Source organism: Cervus elaphus, chromosome 21 (assembly GCF_910594005.1).
Source record: "Cervus elaphus chromosome 21, mCerEla1.1, whole genome shotgun sequence".
NCBI lineage: Eukaryota > Metazoa > Chordata > Mammalia > Artiodactyla > Cervidae > Cervus > Cervus elaphus.
Genome location: NC_057835.1, coordinates 76,688,076 through 76,711,575, shown reverse-complemented (window position 1 = coordinate 76,711,575; position 23,500 = coordinate 76,688,076). Strand labels below are relative to the sequence as shown.

At 40.1% G+C, this 23,500-nt stretch overlaps 1 protein-coding gene across 1 annotated transcript in view; it reads right to left on the bottom strand.

The window, feature by feature from the left end:
* Nucleotides 1–23,500, bottom strand: part of CNGB3 (cyclic nucleotide gated channel subunit beta 3) — a 174,501-nt gene that overhangs the window by 5,253 nt on the left and 145,748 nt on the right. Inside the window, exon 15 of the mRNA XM_043880041.1 lies at nt 18,232–18,350. Coding sequence (XP_043735976.1) covers nt 18,232–18,350 — 119 coding nt within the window. The remainder of the gene's footprint in view (nt 1–18,231; nt 18,351–23,500) is intronic.

The window sequence follows — 23,500 nt, the reverse complement described above, 5'->3', positions numbered from 1 at the left end:
GAAGCCCTTGAAGCTGTAACTGGTAGGGAACAGTTAAACGGTAATTTTGACAAATTGCTCTAGGTTGAGAGTAAATTATCAAGAGAATGAGAACCTCAGAGGGCCACAATTAGGGGGAAACTGACACTTTCAGGGGTTTGACGTTGAGAAACTCCAGCAAATTCTCATGGTTGAGAGCCAAGAAAGATCTGCTTGTTGCTCTGGCAGTAAAAGGGGATAATTAATCATTGTTAAAAAACAAAACAAAACAAAACTCCCAGGGTGTATTTTTTCTCCGTCACAAAGGCCTACATCCAGGGAAAAAGATTACACAGTCTTATCCACCTTCAGGAAGGGCATTTCTCTCAGTCTAGGCACGTCTAGCCTTCCTGTCTTATGTAATAGGATAAGAAGGACCTGTGAGGATCGCATCCCAGGGACATAAGTGCCCTAAAAGACTGAGATTTAATCCTAACATCGGAGCTCTCCCCCATACCTTAGCACCATGTCGAAGGGGCTTCTGTATAAAAAGAGTGGATATAGCTGCAAAATGCAGACTTGCTCTGAGGAGGAGTGTTTAAGGGAGGCCAGAGGCCACAGAGGATATGGAAACACGGGCACTAGAGACATTTAGAAGCTCTAGCACCCATAGCTACAGCACGCGGTAAACACAGCTCAGCTCCTAATGAGAGTAATATAACATCTCATTCTAAAACCTTTTGCCTCAGTTCCCATGACATCATGTACAACTTTTAACAAAAATTACAAAGCACACTAACAAACAAGTAAAATACAGCCGGAAGAGTCAAAGAAAGCATCAGAACCAGACTGAGACGTAAAACAGATGTTGGAATTATCAGACACAGAACTTAAAATAACCATGATTAATATGTTAAAGGATCTACTGGAAAAAGTAGGCATCATTCAAGAACAGATGGGTAATGTAAACCGAGAGATAAAAGTCCTAAGACAGGTTCGAAAGGAAATGTTAGAAATCAAAAATACTGTAGCAGAAATTAATAGTGACCTTGATGGGCTCATCAATAGACTGAGTATGGCCAAGAAAAGATTACAGGAGATGTGTGGAAAGTTCCTGAACTGAAATACAAAGAGAGAAAAAGAAATGAAAATAAAAACAGAACACCAAGAACTGTGAGACCTTCTCAAAAAGTATAACACACACACACACACACACAGAAGCACCTACCAATCTCTAATACTAAAAAAAGCACTTGAAGCAATTGTGGCCAGAACTATCCCAAGTTAATGACAGACAACAAACCACAGTTCCAGGAAGCTCAGAGAATACCAAGCAGAATAAATTCCCGCCCCCATTCCTAAGCATATCATATTTGAACTGCAGTAAACCAAAGACAATCTTGAAAAGAGCCAAGAGGGGAAAACATTACTTATAAAGGAATGATAATAAAAATCATGGTGAACTTTTCATCAGAAACCATACAGGTAAGAAGAGAGTGGAGTGAAATATTGTGCTTGAGAGAAACAAAATCATCAACCTAGAATTCTATGCATAGTAAAATGATTCTTCAAAAGTGAAGGAGAGGCAAAGATTTTCTCAGAAAACCAAAAGCTGAGGGACTTTGACATTAGCAGAACTACTTTTAAAAAATGTTGAAAGAATTTCTTTGGGAAGAAATAAAATGATACAGATTAAAAACTTAGGTCTATAAAAAGAATGAAAGACATGGGAGAAGGAATAAGTAGAGGTAAATAAAAGTTTTATTTTTCTTATTTTTAATTGATCTAAAGTATAACTTTAAATAAAGTAGCAGTGTATTGGGTGATTGAGCATAGGGATAAGTGAACTGACTGACAGACTGAAATTAATGTCTTCAGGGCTGGTGTGGAAGGCTGTTATAAGACTCTTGGACTATCTGTTAAGTCCGTCAGTTCAGTCTCTCAGTTGTGTCCAACTCTTTGCGACCCCATGGACCACAGCACGTCAGGCCTCCCTGTCCATCACCGGCTCCCAGAGTTTACCCAAACTCATCTCCATTGAGTCGGTGATGTCATCCAACCATTTCATCCTCTGTTGTCCCCTTCTCCTCCTGCCTTCAATCTTTCCCAGCATCAGGGTCTTTTCAAATGAGTTAGTCTTCACATCAGGTGGCCAAAGGATTGGAACTTTAGTTTCAGCATCAGTCCTTCCAATGAACAACCAGGACTGATTTCCTTTAGGATGGACTGGTTGGATTGCCTTGCAGTCCAAGGGACTCTCAAGAGTCTTCTCCAACACCACAGTTCAAAAGCATCAATTCTTCAGCGCTCAGCTTTCTTTATGGTCCAACTCTCACATCCATACAGGACCACTGGAAAAACCATACCTTTGACTATACAGAACTTTGTTGGCAAAGAAACGTCTCTGCTTTTTAATATGCTGTCTAGGTTGGTCATAGCTTTTCTTCCAAGGAGCAAGCGTCCTTTAAATTCATGGCTGCAGTCACCATCTGCAGTGATTTTTGAGCCCAAGGAAAATAAAGTCTGTCACTGTTTCCACTGTTTCCCCATCTATTTGCCATGAAGGGATTTGCCATGTAGTAATGTGTGCTTCCTGGTGGCTCAGATGGTAAAGCGTCTGCCTGCAATGAGGGAGACCTGGGTTCGATCCCTGGGTTGGGAAGATCTCCTGGAGGAGGAAATGGCAACCCACTCCAGTATTCTTGCCTGGAGAATCCCACGGAGGGAGGAGCCCGGTGGGCTACAGTCCACGGGGTCGCAAAGAGTCGGGCACAACTGAGCAAGTTCACTCACTAATGTGTGATAGTGGTGTAGTGTAAATGTGAAGGTAAACTTAGTTTAAAATGTATATTGCAAACACTGAAATTTTTTGCAATGAATCATAATAGATACGCTAAGAGAAAAACAGAATTACATAAAATGCTCAATTAAAACCAGAGAAGGCAAAAAAAAAAAAAAAATAGAGGGAATAAAACTATACTGTTAGGCCACCATAAGGCATCAGAGACTCCTACCTGAACTTCACGTTAAATTTGAGTCCAAGACCATTCAGGCCACTTAAGAATGGATTTACTCCTCCAAGATGGAAACTATTTCCTTGGAATCCACACATGTTGACCATGTTAATGCCTACTTATTTTGCTCAAGATTTCACATTAAAAATTTGAAGGTTTGTTCCTTTGTGGCCAAAAAAACCCCTATTTACTTTTTAGTCCTTTCCTGAGATTCTCCCCAAGACAAGCTCTGCCTTCAATTTCTTTTCTTTCTTTCTTTTTTTATTTGAGGAAGAGAAAGAAATTTTACTCTTTCATTCATCTATTTGTCATCTGTCTTCCTACCTATCTATCTATGAAATGGATGTTAACATTTGAAGGACAATGATTGGACGAACCTATTTCATTCACAGTCCTATCTCCTTGGAATAGAGTAATCCAGTGGCTAGGCAGGGCTAGATGGCCTTGAGGGGCTTAATTTGGACCTGAGATTGTCTCTGTGTGTGTCAGACTCTGACAGCAGAGCAGAAAATAACATATTTAAATGTCAAGTTATTTTGAGATTTCTCAAGCTTTAATTAAACTTGCCTACAGGTTACACATTTGGAGCGCTTGATGAGTTTTTGAACGGAAGAAATAGTCTGTCTGCCAGATGGATTTTGCCCAAACTCTCTCAGCAATGTTTAAAATAGCATCTTTTTTTCCCTTCTGTCCACAAAATGCTTCTCCAGCATTCCACCAATGGAAAGTTTCACTCATTAAATAGCTTAGTAAGAGGATTTCTAAATATTTCCAAGCCCACAGAGTTTCGGAAAGAGCACGTGCTGAAGGGTGAACAGCTGAGGTTAATGGTAAGTGTCCCCAGGTCAAAAATACTGAATAGAGCAACAGCTCAGAAAACCATGAGATGGATTCTAACTCCAGGTCTGCCTCTGTTTGCTGGGACCTTAAACAAGAACTTAACGACCTTTTAGATGTTTACTCCAATCACATAAGCATTTATTGAGCGCCTATTATGTATTCAGCAGGCCTAAAGGAAAAATATTAAAGCAGGATACGGTTTTGTGCAAAGACTACAGATTTTGGAACCAGATAACTCTACCATTTCTTTATTTATAATATTTAATTAAAATTTTAAAAGTGAACTATAGTTGAACTTTGCTATTTATTAAGTATATTTCTGAGCAAGATACTTACTCTCTCTTTTGGGAAGCAAGACCATCTTTTAGCCCCTACTATAGGTATCATTATCTTTAGGGAGAAATGGGTGTTTATAGACTCCTGACATGCAATTATGAAGGTGTAATTAGGCAACTCACTCCAGTGTTCTTGCCTGGAGAATCCCAGGGACGGCGGAGCCTGGTGGGCTGCCGGCTATGGGGTCGCACAGAGTCGGACACGACTGAAGCGACTTAGCAGCAGCAGCAATTAGGTAAAACTCCCGGCTGAGAAGTTTTAAGCCCTAATTTGGGGTATGTAACTGTAACAAGTAGCAATAAGTATAGTACGTTTTATTATTCAAGGTTTTCCAGAGAAACAGAAGAAATCTTAGAGTGCACAAACACACACACACACACAAGCAGATGTATATATAAAAGGAGATTTATTATGGGCATTGGCTCATGAGGTTGTAGAGACTGAGAAGTCCCACCATCTGCCACATACAAGCTGGTGTTGCAATTCAGTCTGGGTCCAAAGGCCTGAGAAAGCAGAAAGAGGGGCCTCTGGTGGAAGTCCGAGTCTGGGTCTGAACGTCCAGAACCAGGAGCTCTGATGCCTGAGGGCAGAAGGCAGATGCGCTAACTCAAGCTAAGAGGGTGAATTTGCCCTTTCTTCGCCTTTTTGTTCTATTCAGGCCCTCGGTGGATCTGGTGATTCCTCCTACATTGCTGAGGGTGATCTTCCTTACTCCATCTCTGATTCAAATGCTAATTTCTTCCCCAAACACCCTCGCAAACACACCCAGAAATAATGTTTTATCAACTATCTGAGCATCCTTTAGCTTCATCAAGTTGACATACAAAATTAACCATCATATTACTAGCATGAGAAAGGTGAGTGAGTGAATGAAATCAGTGATGGGAATGTCAGAGGGAAAAGGTATTAATATATTTAGTGTGAGATGACCTGTGTGTACAAAACTTGATAAATGTCAGAAATAAATAGCAATATGGGGGTTATATATGTAGGTATATAAGATATTTACACATATATCTATTATATATGTATATATATTATGCACATATAATATATTTACTGTATATCTATTATATATGTATATGTATAATATGCACTTATAATGCATTAATATACACACACCATATTCATATAATATGTAATATGCACATATACAGTAAACAGCTATGCCTATATATGTGGCTGTGTATACACAGGTGCATGGTGTGTGCGTATGTCGGAAAGAGCTGAAATATTCAGATAGTCCTTGTCAGTCATTCATTCCCAGTTCTTTTCCAGGCCTGCCACATACGGCATCATATGCGTGTGCAGAGCACACACCCTATAATATGACCGGAACACACCCTCACAGCCCTCTTGAGCAGAGCTGGTTTACGCAGAAGGCATTCACAAGGATAAGTAGAATACAAAAGAGCCTAAGTTGAAAGGAAGAGCAAAAGGAAAACAAGGATGAAAACATAAAACGGAGTTTAACCAAGATTGTAAACTCTGCCACCAGAGGGCTTCAAATTTGGCTTTAAGTCTCTTATGTCATAAGAAGTGATCAATTCTTAGTTTTAAGACAGAAACACCTCCTCAGGGCTTTAGTAGAGAGGCCACTATGTAAACTGGTGGACAACATGTTCATATTCTTATTACAGATGCAAAACTAAGTTTGCCAGCACTGTTTGTGATGTGGTGCTCAGTAAACGCCATGTATCATTCCAAAGTCCAGTTCCATCAGAGCAATTCTGTGGGCGGGAAGCGCAGTCAATATAGTGCATATCAGATACTCATCTCTCTCTCTGTTTTCAGTGATACCCAGACTATCTAGAGAAAAATAATCCTCCTAAACAGTGCCTTTCTCAACGGTTCTCTTGATTAGTAGTTTTTTCTAAGAGTTTGAGATTGTACAGACCATTACACTTTGGAGGCCAATTACGCAGAAGCATATAAGAAATCCACTGTATGAACTGAAAAGGAAAGGAAAAAAAGAAATTAGAGATAAATTAGGAGTGTGTAGAAAGAGCTTACTCCATAATGACCTAGATACGGCGCTAAGTTCTGAGGTTATAAAGATGATTAATATCTGCCCTCAAACCAAGAGGGAACCCGCTACTCTGTTGGTGGGAATGTAAATTGGTGCAGCCACTGTGGAAAACAGTATGGAGTTTCCTTAAAAAACTACTATAAGATTCAATAATCGCACTCCTGGGCATATACCCGGAAAAGACAAAAGCTCTAACTCAAAAAGATACATGCACCCCAATGTTATAGCATCACTATTTACAATAGCCAAGACTTGAAAGCAACCTAAGTGTCCATTAACAGATGAATGGTAACAAGATGTGTTATACACACACACACATACAATGAAATATTAGTCATAAAAAAGAATGAAATAATGCCATTTGCAGCAATAGATGGACATAGACATTATCATATAAAAATGACGTAAGTCAGATAAAGGCAAATATTATATTACAGATATAAGTCAGATAAAGGCAAAAATATATATTATATGTGGAATCTAAAAATTAGTACAAATAAATCTATTTGCAAAACAGACATGAACTCACAGACATAGAACACAAACTTATAGTTACCGCAGAAGAAGGGGCAGGAGGTAAATCAGGAGGATGGGATTCACAGATGCACACTCCATATATAAAATAAACAAAATTATTTATGTAGAGCACAGGGAATTATATTCAATATCTTATAATAAATATAATGGAAAAGGATAAAAAAGAATATAGGTATACACATATATATGTATAACTGAGTCACTTCGCTGTATATCTGAAACTAACACAATATGGTAAATCAACTATATTTCAATTAAAAAAAAACTATCTGACCTCAAGTTTCTTGTGATTCAGAAGTGGGAGAAGCATGAGTGAGGTTATCTAGTTGTCTAGTCAACCAGAAAATATTGATAATGATATTAGTAATAGTGACAGTTTTATAGTAATAGTAATAGCTAATATTTTGGGGGTATTTACTACGAGTCAGGCATTTTTCTAAGTTCTTTTTGCATATTAATACATATAATGCTTTTTAATCCTATGAGGTAATTATGTATTATTATTACTCCTTTTAACTTTCATTTCATGAAGAAATGAAACCTCAGTTTGGAACCTTGCCCAGAGTCACACAGCCCATTGTTGATGAGCTGGATGCAAACCCAGACAAACTTCTTAAACAGAGATGCACAGTTCAGAATGATTAATGCCTTGATAACTGTAAAAAATGAGAATGCTTCCTAAAATGAAGAAGTTTCTTGACTAAAAGCATTTTCTCACATAGAATTATTCCCTATAGTAGAAATAAATCCAACTCTAAATACTGTCTGTGGAAAGAATATCAATCATATTCCATGCTGAGTGAGAGAGCAGAACTTCAAATATCTACTCTCATTAAGCAAATTTCCAACTGGATTATATTTGGAAGGTAGGAGATTAGGTCACCTAAGTTGGCTTTTTTGAGCTATTCTTTAAATCTTTTCAGTGTTATTGGAAAATACTTTGTTGCTTGAATATTTTTACCACTTCACTGAAAATAACTTCTAATGAAAGTTTTGTGGGTGAGCAAATATCAGAGGACGTTCTCATGTCACCTCTGCCAAGGCTGCTTGCTCTTTGCCGTGACTTTGATATTCATAAAATTACTGCAAGGCAAACCCACGTTAACCTAGATGTTTGAGAAAAATCTCCGGGCATGGATTTTCATCAGAGTTAAAGGGTTCAGATTTCACAGATACAAAACATGTAGCCCTCTTTCCCCCAAGAGGTCTTGATTTCAGAGTTGAATTGGCCTTATAAGTGGATGATCAATGAGAATCTAGGTAAAAATTCTAAGAAAGGAGAAAGGAAAAAAAGAATATCATGCACTTTTTACTCCATGCTTTATTTATATCCCCTCAAATACCCAGGAAGATATATGATACTCTGCTAGAAAATAGCTAACGATGTCATACATTAATGACCACATCAAACTGGTGAGGTAGGTTCTCAGCCTACACTTACTGACATGGAAATTGAGGTACAGAGTCCAGTGAAATGACTTATTCCAGAACAGATAGTTATGCTTTCCACTGTTGAAATCCAAGACCAGAGCTGACTTCAAGTCAGCTTCAAGGGCAAAGTCTTTTTTTTATGCCCTAACTCTAGTGTTGCTAATGAAGCCACTGTTATTGTTCAAATGATACAGATTTGCCTATGGATGTCAGAAAAAATCAGGGAGGAAGCCTGCTAGGCTGTCCAGGATAAGCTCTGCCAAATTCTGAGGATTAGATTCTTTACTCCGTCTCTGCTCTTCCAAACAATGGTAAAGATCCTTGATTTTCATAGAATTAGAGTTACCAGGTGGTCACTTTATGAGGAGTTCTGAGAACATCTGAATGTAGGTTTAAACAATGGTACTGATAACAAGTATCAGTGTTCTCCAAGCCAGGCTTCAAAAGTACGTGAACCGTGAACTTCCAGATGTTCAAGCTGGTTTTAGAAAAAGCAGAGTAACCAGAGATCAAATGGCCAACACCCACTGGATCATCAAAAAACCAAGAGAGTTCCATAAAAACATCTACTTCTGCTTTATTGACTATGCCAAAGCCTTTGGCTGTGTGGATCACAACAAACAGTGGAAAATTCTTCAAGATACGGGAATACCAGACCACCTGATCTGCCTGCTGAGAAATCTGTATGCAGGTCAGGAAGCAACAGTTAGAACTGGACATGGAACAACAGAGTGGTACCAAACAGGAAAAGGAGTACGTCAAGGCTGTATATTGTCACCCTGCTTGTTTAACTTATATGCAGAGTACATCATGAGAAATGCTGGGCTGGAAGAAGCACAAGCTGAAATCAAGATTGCTGGGAGAAATACCAATAACCTCAGATATGTAGATGACACCACCCTTATGGCAGAAAGAGAAGAACTAAAGAGCCTCTTGATGAAAATGAAAGAGGAGAGTGAAAAAGTTGGCTTAAAATTCAACATTCAGAAAACTAAGATCATGGCATCTGATCCCATCTCTTCATGGCAAATAGATGAAGAAACAATGGAATCAGTGATATACTTTATATTTTTGGCCTCCAAAATCACTGCAGATGGTGACTGCAGCCATGAAATGAAAAGATGCTTGCACCTTGGAAGAAAAGTTATGACCAAACTAGACAGCATATTAAAAAGTAGAGACATGACTTTGCCAACAAAGATCGGTCTAGTCAAGGTTATGGTTTTTCCAGTGGTCATGTATGGATGTGAGAGTTGGACTTTGAAGAAAACTGAGCACCAAAGAATTGATGCTTATGAACTGTGGTGTTGGAGAAGACTCTTGAGAGTCCCTTGGACTGCAAGGAGATCCAACCACTCCATCCTAAAGGAAATCAGTCCTGAATATTCATTGGAAGGACTGATGCTGAAGCTGAAACTCCAATCCTTTGGCCACCTGATGTGAAGAACTGACTCATAGGAAAAGACCCTGATTCTGGGAAAATTTGAAGGCAGGAGGAGAAGGGGATGACAGAGGATGAGATGGTTGGATGGCATTACCGACTCAATGGACATGAGTTTGAGTAAACTCCGAGAGTTGGTGATGGACAGGGAGGCCTGGCATGCTGCAGTCCATGGGGTCACAAAGAGTCAGACACGACTGAGCGGCTGAACTGAACTGAACTGATAACCATTCACAAGATATGTGAAACTTAGGCAAGGGTTGCTCTTTGCTCTAAGGAAAAAGATGTTACAGAATCAAAGACACTGTCTCTTAAAAAATGTAGTGAAAATACAAACACATCATTAAAAACACAGGTAGTGTTCACAGGATTGAGCTAGAAAAAGTTGGAAATAAAATTTTTCTCCTTCAATATTAATCAGTCCTCTTACCCCTTTCATACTTCCAATGTATCTATTATTTCTATATTTTAGGAAAGGCAGTGTGGTGGAGGAAGGAATAACAGAGTTATTCTGATGAAGAATAAAAACATGGAATTAAAATAGTCCAAAATAACTAAAACTCTACCTTATGTGCTTGTGTGGGCTAAGTCACTTTGGTCATGTCTGGTTATGCGACCCCATGGACTGTAGCTCTCCAGGCTCCTCTGTCCATGGGATCATCCAGGCAAGAATACTGGAGTGGGTTGCCATGTCCTCTTCCAGGGAATATTCCTGACTCAGGGATCGAACTTGGGTCTCTTTTGTCTCCTGCACTGGCAGGTAGGTTCTTTACCACTAGCGCCACCTGGGAAGCCCAGAACTCTATCTTTGAAATACTACTCTACTCTCACTTTGGAAACTGAGTGAGTGTTTAGGAGAAACAGGCAAATGTTTGGAGGGAACAAAGAAGTTTAAAATTATTTTGCAAAATAGTTGGCCTTTTCACAATGGTTTAGAGTAAATATTTGTTAAATATTCTGCTAAATATGCAGAATGGGTGATTTGACCAATATAACTGGTGGAAGTCAGAACTTAAATACTTTAAATGAAATTCAGAGTATATAAAACATCAGTTCAGTTCAGTCGCTCAGTCGTGTCTGACTCTTTGTGACCCCATGGACTGCAGCACTCCAGGCCTCCCTGTCCATCACCAACTCCCAGAGCTTACTCAAATTCATGTCCATTGAGCTGGTGATGCCATCCAACCATCTCATCATCTGTTGTCCCCTTCTCCTCCCACCTTCAATCATTCCCAGCATCAGGGTCTTTTCAAATGAGTCAGTTCCTAAAACATATCACTGCCTAAATTCTACTCAACAACTTGTTATATGTGATAAAAAAAGAATGTTGTACAACGAAAGAAATGCAGAAAGTAAATGATCACGTTTATGAAAATAAATAGGCCCTGAGGAAATTAATTCATTTGGAAAATATTTATTAAGGACCTATTATTTCCTAGGCACTATTTAGAGAAATGAAAATTAAAAGAACCTATTAAAATGCAAAACTGGTGAGAGTAATGAGGTAATATCACTGATGCTAGGGAAAAACAGCTTTATATTGCATGTTGTATCATAAATTGGTTCAATTTTTCTAGAAAATCATCTGCCCATATATTCCAAAAGTTATAGAAATGTTTCTACTTTTCGACCTAGTTATTTTACTTTGGGGAATAAACATCAAAGAAATAAAAAAAAAGCAAAATGACTTTACAAGGACAAACATAGCAGTCTTATTCTTAATAATAAAAGCTGACAAAAAGGGCACAAGGCTGAATATGCATGTTCACGACAAAATGAATGTGTATTAGTACATTTACAAAGATAGAAACATAATGATGTTAACTTATTTGTTCAATAGCTACTTATTGGGCGTTTATGTGGGCCAGGCACAGCCCTAAGGGCTAGGGATCAAGCGCAGATTGAGTACAGTGTCTGCCAAGGCCTATGTCTTGGTGCACAGTGGAAAAATACAGCCTCTCTGGGCAAATGCAGTCCTATGGGTCAAGCTTGGCCAGAGAAACGCCCCCTTTTGCAAAGTAAAGGGCACCTGTGCATGAGGGGAGTGCAACAGCAGGGCTCACACTCAGGAGCGGAGGACAGGCTGCATTGCAGACCCTCCAGCCCCGCCCTGGACATCCTGACGCAGAGGCTGACCGGCACACCATACAGAGTAGGCCTGGTGCTTCCAATTTAGTGAGGAAGGAAGCAAGATGCTGAGGAAATAAATGCACCAGTGAGTGCATGATTACAAGGGTAAGTGGCCTGAAAAAAAGGAATGTAGCCCAACCGGAGCATATAGCAAGGAGACCAGGGAGGTCCCCACAGTGGAGAATAAAAGAAGTCCCGAGAGAACCTGAGATTAGGTTAATGGAGTGGGTAACACGTTTGGGCAGAGATAAAAACTCCCCATGGTTGCTATGCAAAAACAGCATGGAGATTTTTCCAAAAAATTAAGACTAGAACCAACATATGATCCAGTTGTTCCACTTCTGTATGTTCATCCAAAGAAAACAAAGACTAATTTGAAAAGATATATGCACCCCTATGCTTGTTCATTTCACCTCTATTTACAATAGCCATGATATGGAAACAGCCTAAGTGTCCATCAGTGAATGAATGAAGAAAATGTGGTATACATATGTAAAATGCATAACCAGTGGGAATTTGCTGTAAGATGCTGGGAGCTCACCTGGTGCTCTGTTACAACCTAGAGACGTGGAATGGGGTGGGAGGGAGATTCTGGAGGGGAGGGGACATATATATACCTATGGCTGATTCATGTTGATGTATGGCAGAAACCAACAAACCAACACAGTATTGTAAACAACTATCCTCCAAATAAAAATACATAAATTCAAAAAGAAAAGATGTGGTAGATACATACAATGGAATTCTACTCAGCCATAGAAAGATGAAATCTTGCCATTTGTGACGACAAGGATGGACCTTGAGGGCATAGTACTGGGTGAAATAAGTCAGACAGAGGAAGACAAATACTGTGTATGTTTTTACTCATATGTGGAATATAAAAAACAAAAACAAAGCAAAATAAATGAATAAACCAAACCAAAACAAAAACGTAGATACAGAGAACAGAATAGTAGTTACCATAAGGGGTTTGGAGGACAGTGAAATGGATTAAAGGGGTCAACTATATAGACAGATGAAAACTATACTTTTGGTGCTAAGCTCGCAGCAGTATAAGTCAATCTAATGTCATAAACCAATATTACCTCATTTTTTAAATTTAAAATTAGGAAAAAATAAACCAACCCTCCACGGTTGGTTGGCATGTGGCACATTCAAGGAATTGAAGTATGGATTAAAGCGGGCAAGGGGAGTGTGGTACACCCCGCAGTGGAGAGGTAGGCAGCAGCTGGACTCTGCAGGATCTTGGAGGTCAGGCAAGAGCTGTGATCTTATTCTCTGATCTTATTTCTAAGAAAGCACTGAAAGCATTGAGTGGTTTGAGTAGTTTTAAGCAGGAGGGCAATGACACGGCCATCCCTGTTTCTGAAAGACCCCCCAGCCTACGAGTGGGGCCTGGATTACAGAGGGCGTGGTGGTTGGAGTGGGAAGCTTGGAGCGGCCACTGCAGTTGTCCATTGAGAGGGAGGGGGTGTGGACAGAAGTGTGGGCAGCGGAGAAGAAAAGGTACAAATGATCGGAGACACACTTTGGAGGTGAAACTGATAGGTATTAGGGGTGGGCCGGCTATGTAGGGTGAGTTGAAGGGATGCCATGCAAGCCTTTTTTTTTTTTCCCCTAGTAAACTTCAAAAGTTAACAGTGTAAAGAGCTTAGTTTTATATTAGTTTCCTGGGGCTGCTAGAACAAATTCCTGCAAAATCAGTGACTACCAACAACAGAAATTTATGACAGTTCTGGAGGCCAGAAGTCCAAGATCAAGATGTTGGCAGGGCTGTGTTCTCTCCGAGGACTCTAGGAAAGAATCCTTTCTTGCCTCTTTCAGCTTCTGGTGGTTCCAGGGGTTCCTTGGCTGTGGCTGTGTAACTCCAGTTTCTGCCTCCATCTTCACGTGGCCTTCCCCTCTCCTCCCCGTGTTTGTGGGTCTTCTGTCTCATGTGAGGACACTGGTCATTGGATTTAGGGCCTATCTGAGAAAATCCAGAATGATCTCACCCTGAGATCCTTAGCTTAACTACATCTGCAAACTCTTCTCCCTCCCGCCCCCCACCCCCTGCCGACTCACAGGTTCCAGGGACTAGGGCATGGATGTATCTTTGTGGGGGCCAACGTTCAACCCACTACAAGCGTTATGTGAATCATCTTTTATATACCCCTTCACTTCCTGGTGGCTCAGACGGTAAAGCGTCTCCCTAAAATGTGGGAGACCGGGTTTGATCCCTGGGTTGAGAAGATCCCCAGGAGAAGGAAATGGCAACCCACTCCAGTATTCTTGCCTGGAGAATCCCATGGATGGAGGAGCATGGTAGGCTACAGTCCATGGGGTCGCAAAGAGTCGGGCACGACTAAGTGACTTCACTTTCTTTTTGCACTTTGTATGGGCTACCAGGACTGACCTTTATGCAAATATATTGTCTGCACACTGTATTATCTCCACACGTCGTTTAAGAAGCTCTGAGAGGTCTGCCTTCACTTCCCAAAGCAACTGCTAAATCTAAAGGACTGATCCTTGTGAAACCTGTGTAGTCTATAACCTCCTGTGTATGCTCCATCACTGAGTGCAATCCGAGCACTTTATCACCTGATACTGGAATTTTGTTGTTTCCTTGTCTCTTATTTGTAAGGCCCTTGGAGGAGGTGATTGCTTACCATTCTTGTTTACCGGGCCAGGTGTGGCCTTCCATGAGGTTCTTCACATTATGTTGTAAGGTGTCTCGAATATAATTTTTCTAAATCAAATCACAATTAACTACTTAATTAATTAGAGATTTCTGAATAGCACCTGCAAACTATTTTGGATGGCAGAATAACAGCGAAAATCAACACACTGTACAGTTTTTATATAGCTGCTGGTGACTTAAAGATGGAAAGTTTTAGTTCTTACATTTTAATTGCTTAGTCTATTGAGATCCATTTGAGCAAATTAATTATAAATTAGTGGTAATTCCTGTTGTAAAGTTATACATGAAATGCTGTGGAACAACAGGGAGCAAGCAGCTGGTTATTCTGGTGGAGGTTAGAGATGGCTTCCCCTGGAGGAGGGCATGGTTACCCGCTCCAGTATTCTTGCCTGGAGAATCCCATGGACAGAATAGCCTGGCAGGCTACAGTCCAGGGAGTTGCAAAGAGCTGGACATGACTGAGCGATTAGACAGTAGCAGCAGAGATGGCTTCAGAGAGGTGACATGTGAATTGAAGTCTTGAGAGGTGAACAGATATTTTCCAGGGGGAGGTTATCCAAAGAAAGATGAAACCAGTAGGGATTCCTATTGAAATCACAAGAGCACTAGCAAGGGAAAAATTTCAGATGCATTTTTAAGAAAAGTGAGATTTTTAACAGATGCAGAAGAAGGATAGGAAGCGGTTAAATATATTCGTGAATAAGACTTGGCAATAAATGTATTTGTGGGAAAGAAAAAAAAAAACAGTGGAGTTAGAACTACTACAAGGCCATCCCCCAGCAGACCCTGGGTCTCTCTATTAAAAATGGGGTGTCTGAACTCTTCAGATGTTAATTGGAAATGTGGTCTGGGTTTTCTCCATGACAGGCTGTAAATCTATATTTTAGTCCGGGCTTTGCTCTTTTGGATTAGTATGTAATGTCCTTGAAAGCCCTCAGTTCTTTTCTTTCTTTTTTTTTTCCAAAGAAAAAAGAAACTTCTTCAAAAAGTTACATGATGGTGTTGGATTTAGCTCGTTTTTACAAAGGTCACAGCATTTTTGAGTAGTAAACACGATTACTCGATCTTTCCAGTATCTAGATATTTGGCAGGCAAGCTTCCATCACTGGAATAAATAACTAGAGTGCCAGGGGCATACGACAGCCGTGGGCCTGCGAAGCCTGGGGGTATCTGGGAAGAAGCAGATGCATCCTATCTGTCCTCAACCACAGCCAAGAAGACAACTGAGGCAGAAATCTCCCTGTTGCTTGAATTAACCAGATTATTGAGCAAATTTAGAGCTTGTCTGGTCTACTGGTTTCAATTTGGCCTTAGAAGCCCAGTGCGTAACAGATTTATTTGAGAAGTTGCTGTCAAGAATCTAAGATTCCTTTCAGTCGCAACTCAGCAGCACCTGGATTATATTTTTAGAGTATTTCCTCCCGTGATGATAATATCAGCAATTAACGTACTTGTATTTATAAAGCCTTATTCTTCAGGGAGTACTTGACCCTTGAGAGAGGTCACCTAATTAATTTCTGCAATGTTTTAGATTAGACTGTTGCTTGTTTTGTGACCTTGAAGATTGCAGTGATTATTAAGTCACTAAAATATTAAATCACTTTTGCAAGGACTCCCAGTAAGGAAGCAATAGAAAACAGGCAAAGAACACAAAGACCTGGACATTCTGGGAAGTGTTTTCACTTCTGCTACAGAGCAGGACCCCCACGGGCATGCCTACCTTGTTTTAAGCAAGGAGGAAAAATTAAAAAAGAGAATCCACGTCATCAACAGAGAAGTAACATGCTTCAGTATTCTAAGGAAACCTTAGTCACGCTCATATAAACTCATCTGAAATTATTCATATCTCTGGAACCTTGAAGATAACTTCTTAGCAGCTCTGAAATAAAAGGTTGAATGAGCACCTTTCTTCCTGGTATGGTGGAAAGATCACTTGACCGTGATCCATGAAACTTGTGTTTGAATATGGTCCCTTTCACTTATTAGCTATATCATCCTGGGCAAGATAATCGACACCTTGGAATTACAATTTTCCCAATTGTGAAATGGATATGTTGATAACTGCGTGACGCTGCACTCTACCTTAAGGGCCAAAATCCTAGTTCAAGACTCCATCATCTTTCACCTGAACCCCTGCAACTGCCTTCTAGCTGGTCTCCTGTATTTCATTCTTGTTCCTCTTCTGCATTTTCTCCGCATAGCTGTTAGAGTGGGCTTTTAACATCATAATTCAAATTGGATCATTCTTTTGCCTAAAATCCTCCACTGGCATCCACTGGTATTTCGAATAAAATGCAAATTCCTTAGCATGGTGTAAAAGATCTGTGCAGTCTGGTCCTTGCCCACCTCTGTGTCCCCGTCACCCCACAGGGCCCCTTGTTCCCTGAGCTCCAGCCGTACCGACCTCTGTGACTTTCAGCCAGACACGGCCGCCTTCCCTCGAGCCCTCCACACCTGCGGTCGCATCATCCGGAGGCTCTTCCGCCCTGTCTGGACGTTTGCTGCATTTGTTCTCTCAAGCCTCAGCTGGAATACTATCTGTTCAGAGAGGTGTCCCTGACCACTCTATGTGAAGTGGCGTCCCTAGTCACTTTCCAACCATTTTTACCTCCATAGCAGTTATCACAATGGGAGTTTACCTTATCTAGTTAGTTGTTTATTTATTGTGAGCTTTTCCCCACAAGACTGTAAGCTGTTGGTCACTGTTTACACAGTACATTCCCAGAGTTCAGAGCACTTCCTGACAGCCTAGCTTGTACCAGGCTCTCAAAATAAGTGTTTATTGGATGAATACATGAGTATACAGATACATACGAAATGCTTAGCCTACCAAAGGCTTAGATTTGCTGTCTGTAGGGTCAGACCTTTGTATCCACAGGTTGTGCATTTGCACACAGGTTGTGTGGGCCAGTCTGTTGAATCCTGGGGTGTGGAACCCTCACACAAGGGACCCACAGACACAAATGGCTGATTCTACTATGCTATTTAACATAAAGAACTTGAGCACTGGTGAAATCTGGTATCTGTGGGGGTCCTGGAACCAACATCCTGGTAGGTATTAAGGGTCAACTATTCTTACTCTCGAAATGGCAACCCACTCCAGTGTTTTTGCCTGGAGAATCCCAGGGACGGGGGAGCCTGGCGGGCTGCCGTCTATGAGGTCGCACAGAGTCGGACACGACTGAAGCGACTTCGCAGCAGCAGCAGCATTCTTATTCTCGGGGACTCACCTTTAGGACAAACTTCTCCTGGCCAACAGCAAATAATAATAACAATAGCTAATATCTATTGAGCTTCTCATAGATGCTGAACATTGCTCTAAGTGCCTCTCATGAATTAACTCACTTATCAACCCTCTAAGATATGTATTATTATTATTCAAATTATTAAGATGAGGGGCAGAGGGTTCAAGTAACAAAGAAACACAGACTTTTGTTCCTAAGTAGAGGAATGGGGATTTGGACTCAGGTAATTTGGTCCCACAGCAATAATCATTGTCAAAACTACCGCCTTATCCTGGCATTCAAGCTTTCCAACAATCTGATGCCTAGCCCTCCCAATCTCTTCTTTCATCATTCGTTCATGCACACATCCATTGTACAACATACATTGAGCAAATACCTATGCCAGTCACTGACCTAAGTCCTGGGCCTAACTGGTCTTTGGAGGAAGGGAAAGGATAAATAGAAATGTGAAAATCCTTATTTTATCCATGTTGTCAGCAAAATAAAACCACTGATGAATTTGAGCAGGAACTTTACTTATTTTATGACCTAAGACTTCTCTTTTATGACAAATGACAGTCTTCAACATTTGCAAGGTGTCTTTTGGATACCTGATTTCTCCAAACACTGCCCCAGCTTTCAGAGTAACCAGAACTTGAGCGCCATCAGCACCTCCAAGAACTTGGACTTCTCCTTGCTTAATGATGTACATTTCCTTGCCAATTTCTCCCTGTATGCCAAATATAAAGAGGAAAGGACAGTCACTTTATTCTTGACAATTATGCCCCAAATTAAAGAAACCCCTCTAGATGAATAAATATAAAGGAATGAAGTGTAAAAGTAATTATCTGAAGACTTGAGGTAGTTATGGACATTAGTTTGACATATCATGTGAGAAGAAATTATAGGGAAAGTGATCCTCTTCAAAATGAGAGCACTGTGTACCGTCACTGGATAGGCAAAGATGTTTTAGCTAGCACGTTGTTTCAGGAATGGGATTGGAGAGAGGAAATTAGAGATTATAAGAATAGCCACCTTTTCTCTTTTGTGTTTTGGTGACCACTACTCTGCTTTGAAGAAGTTGCTTAATTTATCCAAAAGCCTGGGTTACAGTCATTCAAGGATGAACTCTACTCTTCTGCCTATAGCACGGAGATCTCATTTTAGTAATTGGGGCATAGGAGACCCTTAAGCTATTATTCTTGTTCCATATTGAAAGTGTTAATACAGCAGGTTGTTTTTATTCAGTTCTTGTTTATCTCTGGGGACCCTGGAACCAGGGCAATGACCCTTGTTCAAAGCCCCGAGAACTGACCTCCTGGAGTGTTCACATAGCCACTGGTTAATGATGTTGTTCTGCATGCCTCAGGCAGCGTGGCGGGGTGTACCAGGCTGTCAACACTGTTTAATGGGAACACAAAGATTTATGATGTGCACTTGGTGTCTGGTTTGTAGTCTGGACCATGGCTGGTCATGTAGCTACGTGACCAGCCCCATTTAAAAACTCTAGACTCCAAGAGTTTGTTGAATTTTCCTAGGCAGAGATATTTTGTCCTTGTCCACAGCGGGCGATAAAGATGCATTTCACGTGACCCTTGTGGAAGGAGGTCCTAGTAAATCTGCACCTCATTTTTCTAGTCTTTGCCTATGAATGTCTTTTTCTTGCTTTTCCTGCACTGAATGCTCTGCTATAATACATCTTAAGTGATAAATACCACTTTATATTGAGTCATGCAAATCACCAAACTAGTGGGTGATTGTGGGACCTTTGGAACACATCTCAGTCCAGGATCCAAAAAGGAATAAATATGTTTTACAAGAGACTTGAACAGCACTTGGGTCAAGAAAAGCTGTTAAACTTTAAATAAGACAGTTGTCATAATACTAGGCAAACTGGATAATAGTACCTATATGTCTTAATGAGTTGAGTCTTGATCAATTTGAGTTATTAAAAATAGCATAAATACAATGAATTCTCTTATACTTGGCTTAGGAGGGGACTAGGTTATTTGAGTTCTTCAAATATTATTGTTAATCATATTTTCAGAAGATTAGAATACACTGAAATTAATTTAGGATTAAGCAATGTTGATTATAGTTTCTGCTCTGCAAAGACTGAGATGTCTACTACTTTGTTCCAGTGCTGAGCATAGGAATTACGACATAGACAGCTCATTTATGAATAATTTATAATTTCACCATTCTCTGGGAAGTTCTTTGATACCAAGGGTTATTTTCCTGATCATTACTTATTGTCACATTATAACTGTTAGGTTAAGTTTAAAGTTTTTAGGCTCTACCTCTTAGCTGACATCTGTGACATTCTCATTTTATCTCCCTATGACTTTTATGAGGAAGTTAGAGTAGGTCTTATTATTTCCATTTTACAGAAAGAAAATAAAGGCACAGATTGACTTACTGGCTAATATTTGGCTGGGTAACCAGTGCTCCATGACAGTAATTAGAAGCAAAAGGAAGCCTAGAATGCACATCTCTGAATGAAGCAATGCAAAAAGTATATTTAAATTCTGCATTGTGCAGAATATTAAGCATATGTTTATTCCCAAATGTAGATCTAAGTAGAATCAATACAGATGGATCTAATTGTAGTTATTTCCATAATATTCAATACTAATAACACATCTTGCATTTTGCAAAGTGTTTTTAAACTCACAATATCAGATTTTATATTGCTCCTTATTTTAATGCCTGTGTTTGTTTGATCAGAGCATGCTACTTTATAGCTGCAAAATATTTTCATAGATATTAACTTATTTAATTCTTGCAAAAATCTCAGTGAGGTCATATAGGAAAGATATCGTTAGTTTTATTTAAATTTGGTAGTGTGTAAGCCACTCAGTCATGTCTGACTCTTTGCAACCCCATGGACTATAGCCCGCCAGGTTCCTCTGTCTGTGGGATTCTCCTGGCAAGAACACTGGTACTGGAGTGTACAATGGCTACTGGAGTGGTAGCCATTCCCTTCGCCAGGGGATCTTCCTGACTCAGAGATCGAACTCAGGTCTCCTGCTTTGCAGATCAGATTATTCATTACCATCTGAGCCACCAGTAGAGACTTGAAAAATTAAGTGTTTTGGGCAAATTTCTGAGGCTGGCAGATGACAGCATTACTAGCAACACCTATGTCACCTAACTATATAGTATATATATTAAATATGATATATCTACACAGATAGACCATATTTAATGATGAATCCAGTTTCAACACTGATCTCTTTAAAATCAACAAAATAGCTACGAATTATTTTCAAAATGAGGGAAAGTGTCTGAAAATTAGTTTTTCAAGAGATCCTCCAAGAAGTAATGATTAGAACATGGTCATATCCCTTCATTTTTTGCATGAAGTCATTCTCAAGGAACTGGAATGATTTTTCAAAGGCAGTTTTTACAACTGACTGGAGGTAGATGTACATAATGGGCACTTAAATATAGTTCAGCACTTTTAATTATTTTTTAATGATCATTTCAATAATTTTCCAAGGAGATCTGGCATAATCACCGAACCAAAACTTCCACTATTTCTTGCATATTTCTAGGCTAATTTAAGACTTTCCTGCAAGTTTAATTAGCATTCAAATGAAGTAGACATTCCGTAGAGAGAAGGTCTGACAGCATGTGCAAGATAAGACCAAACCAGGCTTTTGTGGTTGGTTTATGTGCTAATTTGGAGAAAGTATAGAAATGCAAGTGCTTCATATACAATAGGGTAACCCTTTGTGAGAGAGCATTTAAAATTTTCAGAGTTCCCCTGTGAAAGGCTATTCCAAGGCTGGCAAGGGTATTATGACACTCAAATTAATTCTTGCAAATTAATCCTGGGAAAACTCCCAAACACTCTTTGAAGCTGTTCAAGCTAGCCACTCAGTAAGTTTAGGCACCATCAGAGGATTAGGGCTTTCCTGGTGGCTCAGACGGAGACTCAGGTTCAAGCCCTGGGTTGGGAAGAAGGGAATGGCTACCCACTCTAGTATTCTTGCTTGGAAAATTCCATCAACAGAGGAGCCCGGCTGGCTACAGTCCATGGGGTCACAAAGAGTCAGACACAACTGAGTGACTAACACTTTCACAATTTCAAGCATATGTATCCAACTCCTTTGGGGAAACTTGGGAATGTGAACCCAGTGTTAGGACATGTTTAGAGGATTAGGTAGGTCCCCAGACTCAGTCCTGAGCCCTGCCATTTCTTCAATTATTTAAACAACGTCTAATGAACATGTTTGTTTGTTTTTCTTCCCTTTTCCTACAATGATTTGTGGAAATGATAAAGCAAAAGCAAAGCTGAATTCAGCTGTCTAAAATCTGGTCAAGTAACAACATTTCATCTCTGTCTGTGTCTACTATTAATTAAATCCCTTCTTTAAAACAGAAACGGAAGCAGAGAAATGTGGCTTGGGTCTCATGTCTTTTCATTTCTGCTCTTCCCCCTGCTTATTTTTTTTTCCTTCCTTCATTTGAGCTCAACTGATCTGTTTTTATTATTAAGTAGTGGATGTGATGTGAGGAAGAAATTAGAAATGAGAGGGCTGCATCTACTCTGCATTTCACACTTTGTTAAGCAAGTTTTCACTGCTCAGGGGCATGAGTGCTAAAGTTTCCAAGAGTTGTCTCCATTTTCAGTCCTGCTGCTATTGGAACAAATTGAAAGGCTATTTGGGTGCATTAAGGTCATGCCATCCTAAATGCATCATTGGTCTAAAGGGGTCCTTAAATCAAGCTGTGGCTTGCATTTCCCATTTTAATGAAAAGGATTTCATATCATCAGTATGCCCACTTTTAATCTGGACTTATTTGTGTGGGCTTATGTATTCCTCAGATGGTAAAGAATCTGCCTGCAATGTAGGAGACCCAGGTTTGATGCCTGGGTCAGGAAGACTCCCTTGGAGAAGGGAATGGTAACTCACTGCAGTATTCTTGCCTGGAGAATTCCAGGCAAGAGAAGCCTGGCGGGCTACAGTCCATAGGGTCACAAAGAGTCGGACAGGACTGAGTGACGAACGCTTTCACACTGTATTCCTGGTTTCATTAACATCACAATGTCTCATCCGTGTTTTCCTCTTTTGCTGCTGAGAGCTCCTTCTCAGCTGCCTTCTCTGATTCTTCTCCACTGACCTCCTCCATAAATACTGTCATTCTTCAAAGTTACAGCCTTGGTCTTTTTCATGTACCTTTTCTTGAGCTTCTTATGACATCGGTTCTGTTACATGCTGGTTCCTGAAGATCTATCTCCAGTCATCCTCTCTCACAGACTAGATTACTTCCACCTCTGCACCTGGGTGCCTTAAAATGCCTTCCCTCTATTTGACTTTGTCTTTTGCCATTATCCTAGTTGATTATATGCTTCAATTCCTGAAGTTTGTCAAGTTCTGTCCTGCCTCATGTCCCCAAATCTTCATCTAAAAAACTGTCCTCTCTAGTTTTTCTCTTTTTTTTGTAAACTAGAGAACTATTTCTGTTTAGATTTTTACAAAGATCATGTCTGACAACCTGACAATCTCCCCACCTGAGTCCTCCAACCGAAATTAAGTACCTTTGCCTCCACACAAATTCTGTGTTCCCGTCACAGAAGTTAGCATGTTTTGGAGTTATGCATTTATTTAATTTTATCTGTTTACTGTTTGTCTCTTCCATCAGGCCAGTGATACTCAACTGTGGCTGCATGTGAGAATCACCTGGGAGGCTTAAAAAGTGGCTCTACCAGGCCAATTGAATTGCTGGGATGGAGCCCAGACTTCTAAATTCTGGTGATTCTGATGTAGACTGTGGATTGAATACCCCAGCTTCAGACAGTAGGCCTCTGAAGGACAAGAACCACCCTTTTCTGCTCATTGCTGAATGTATCCAGTATCTAGCACAGTGCCT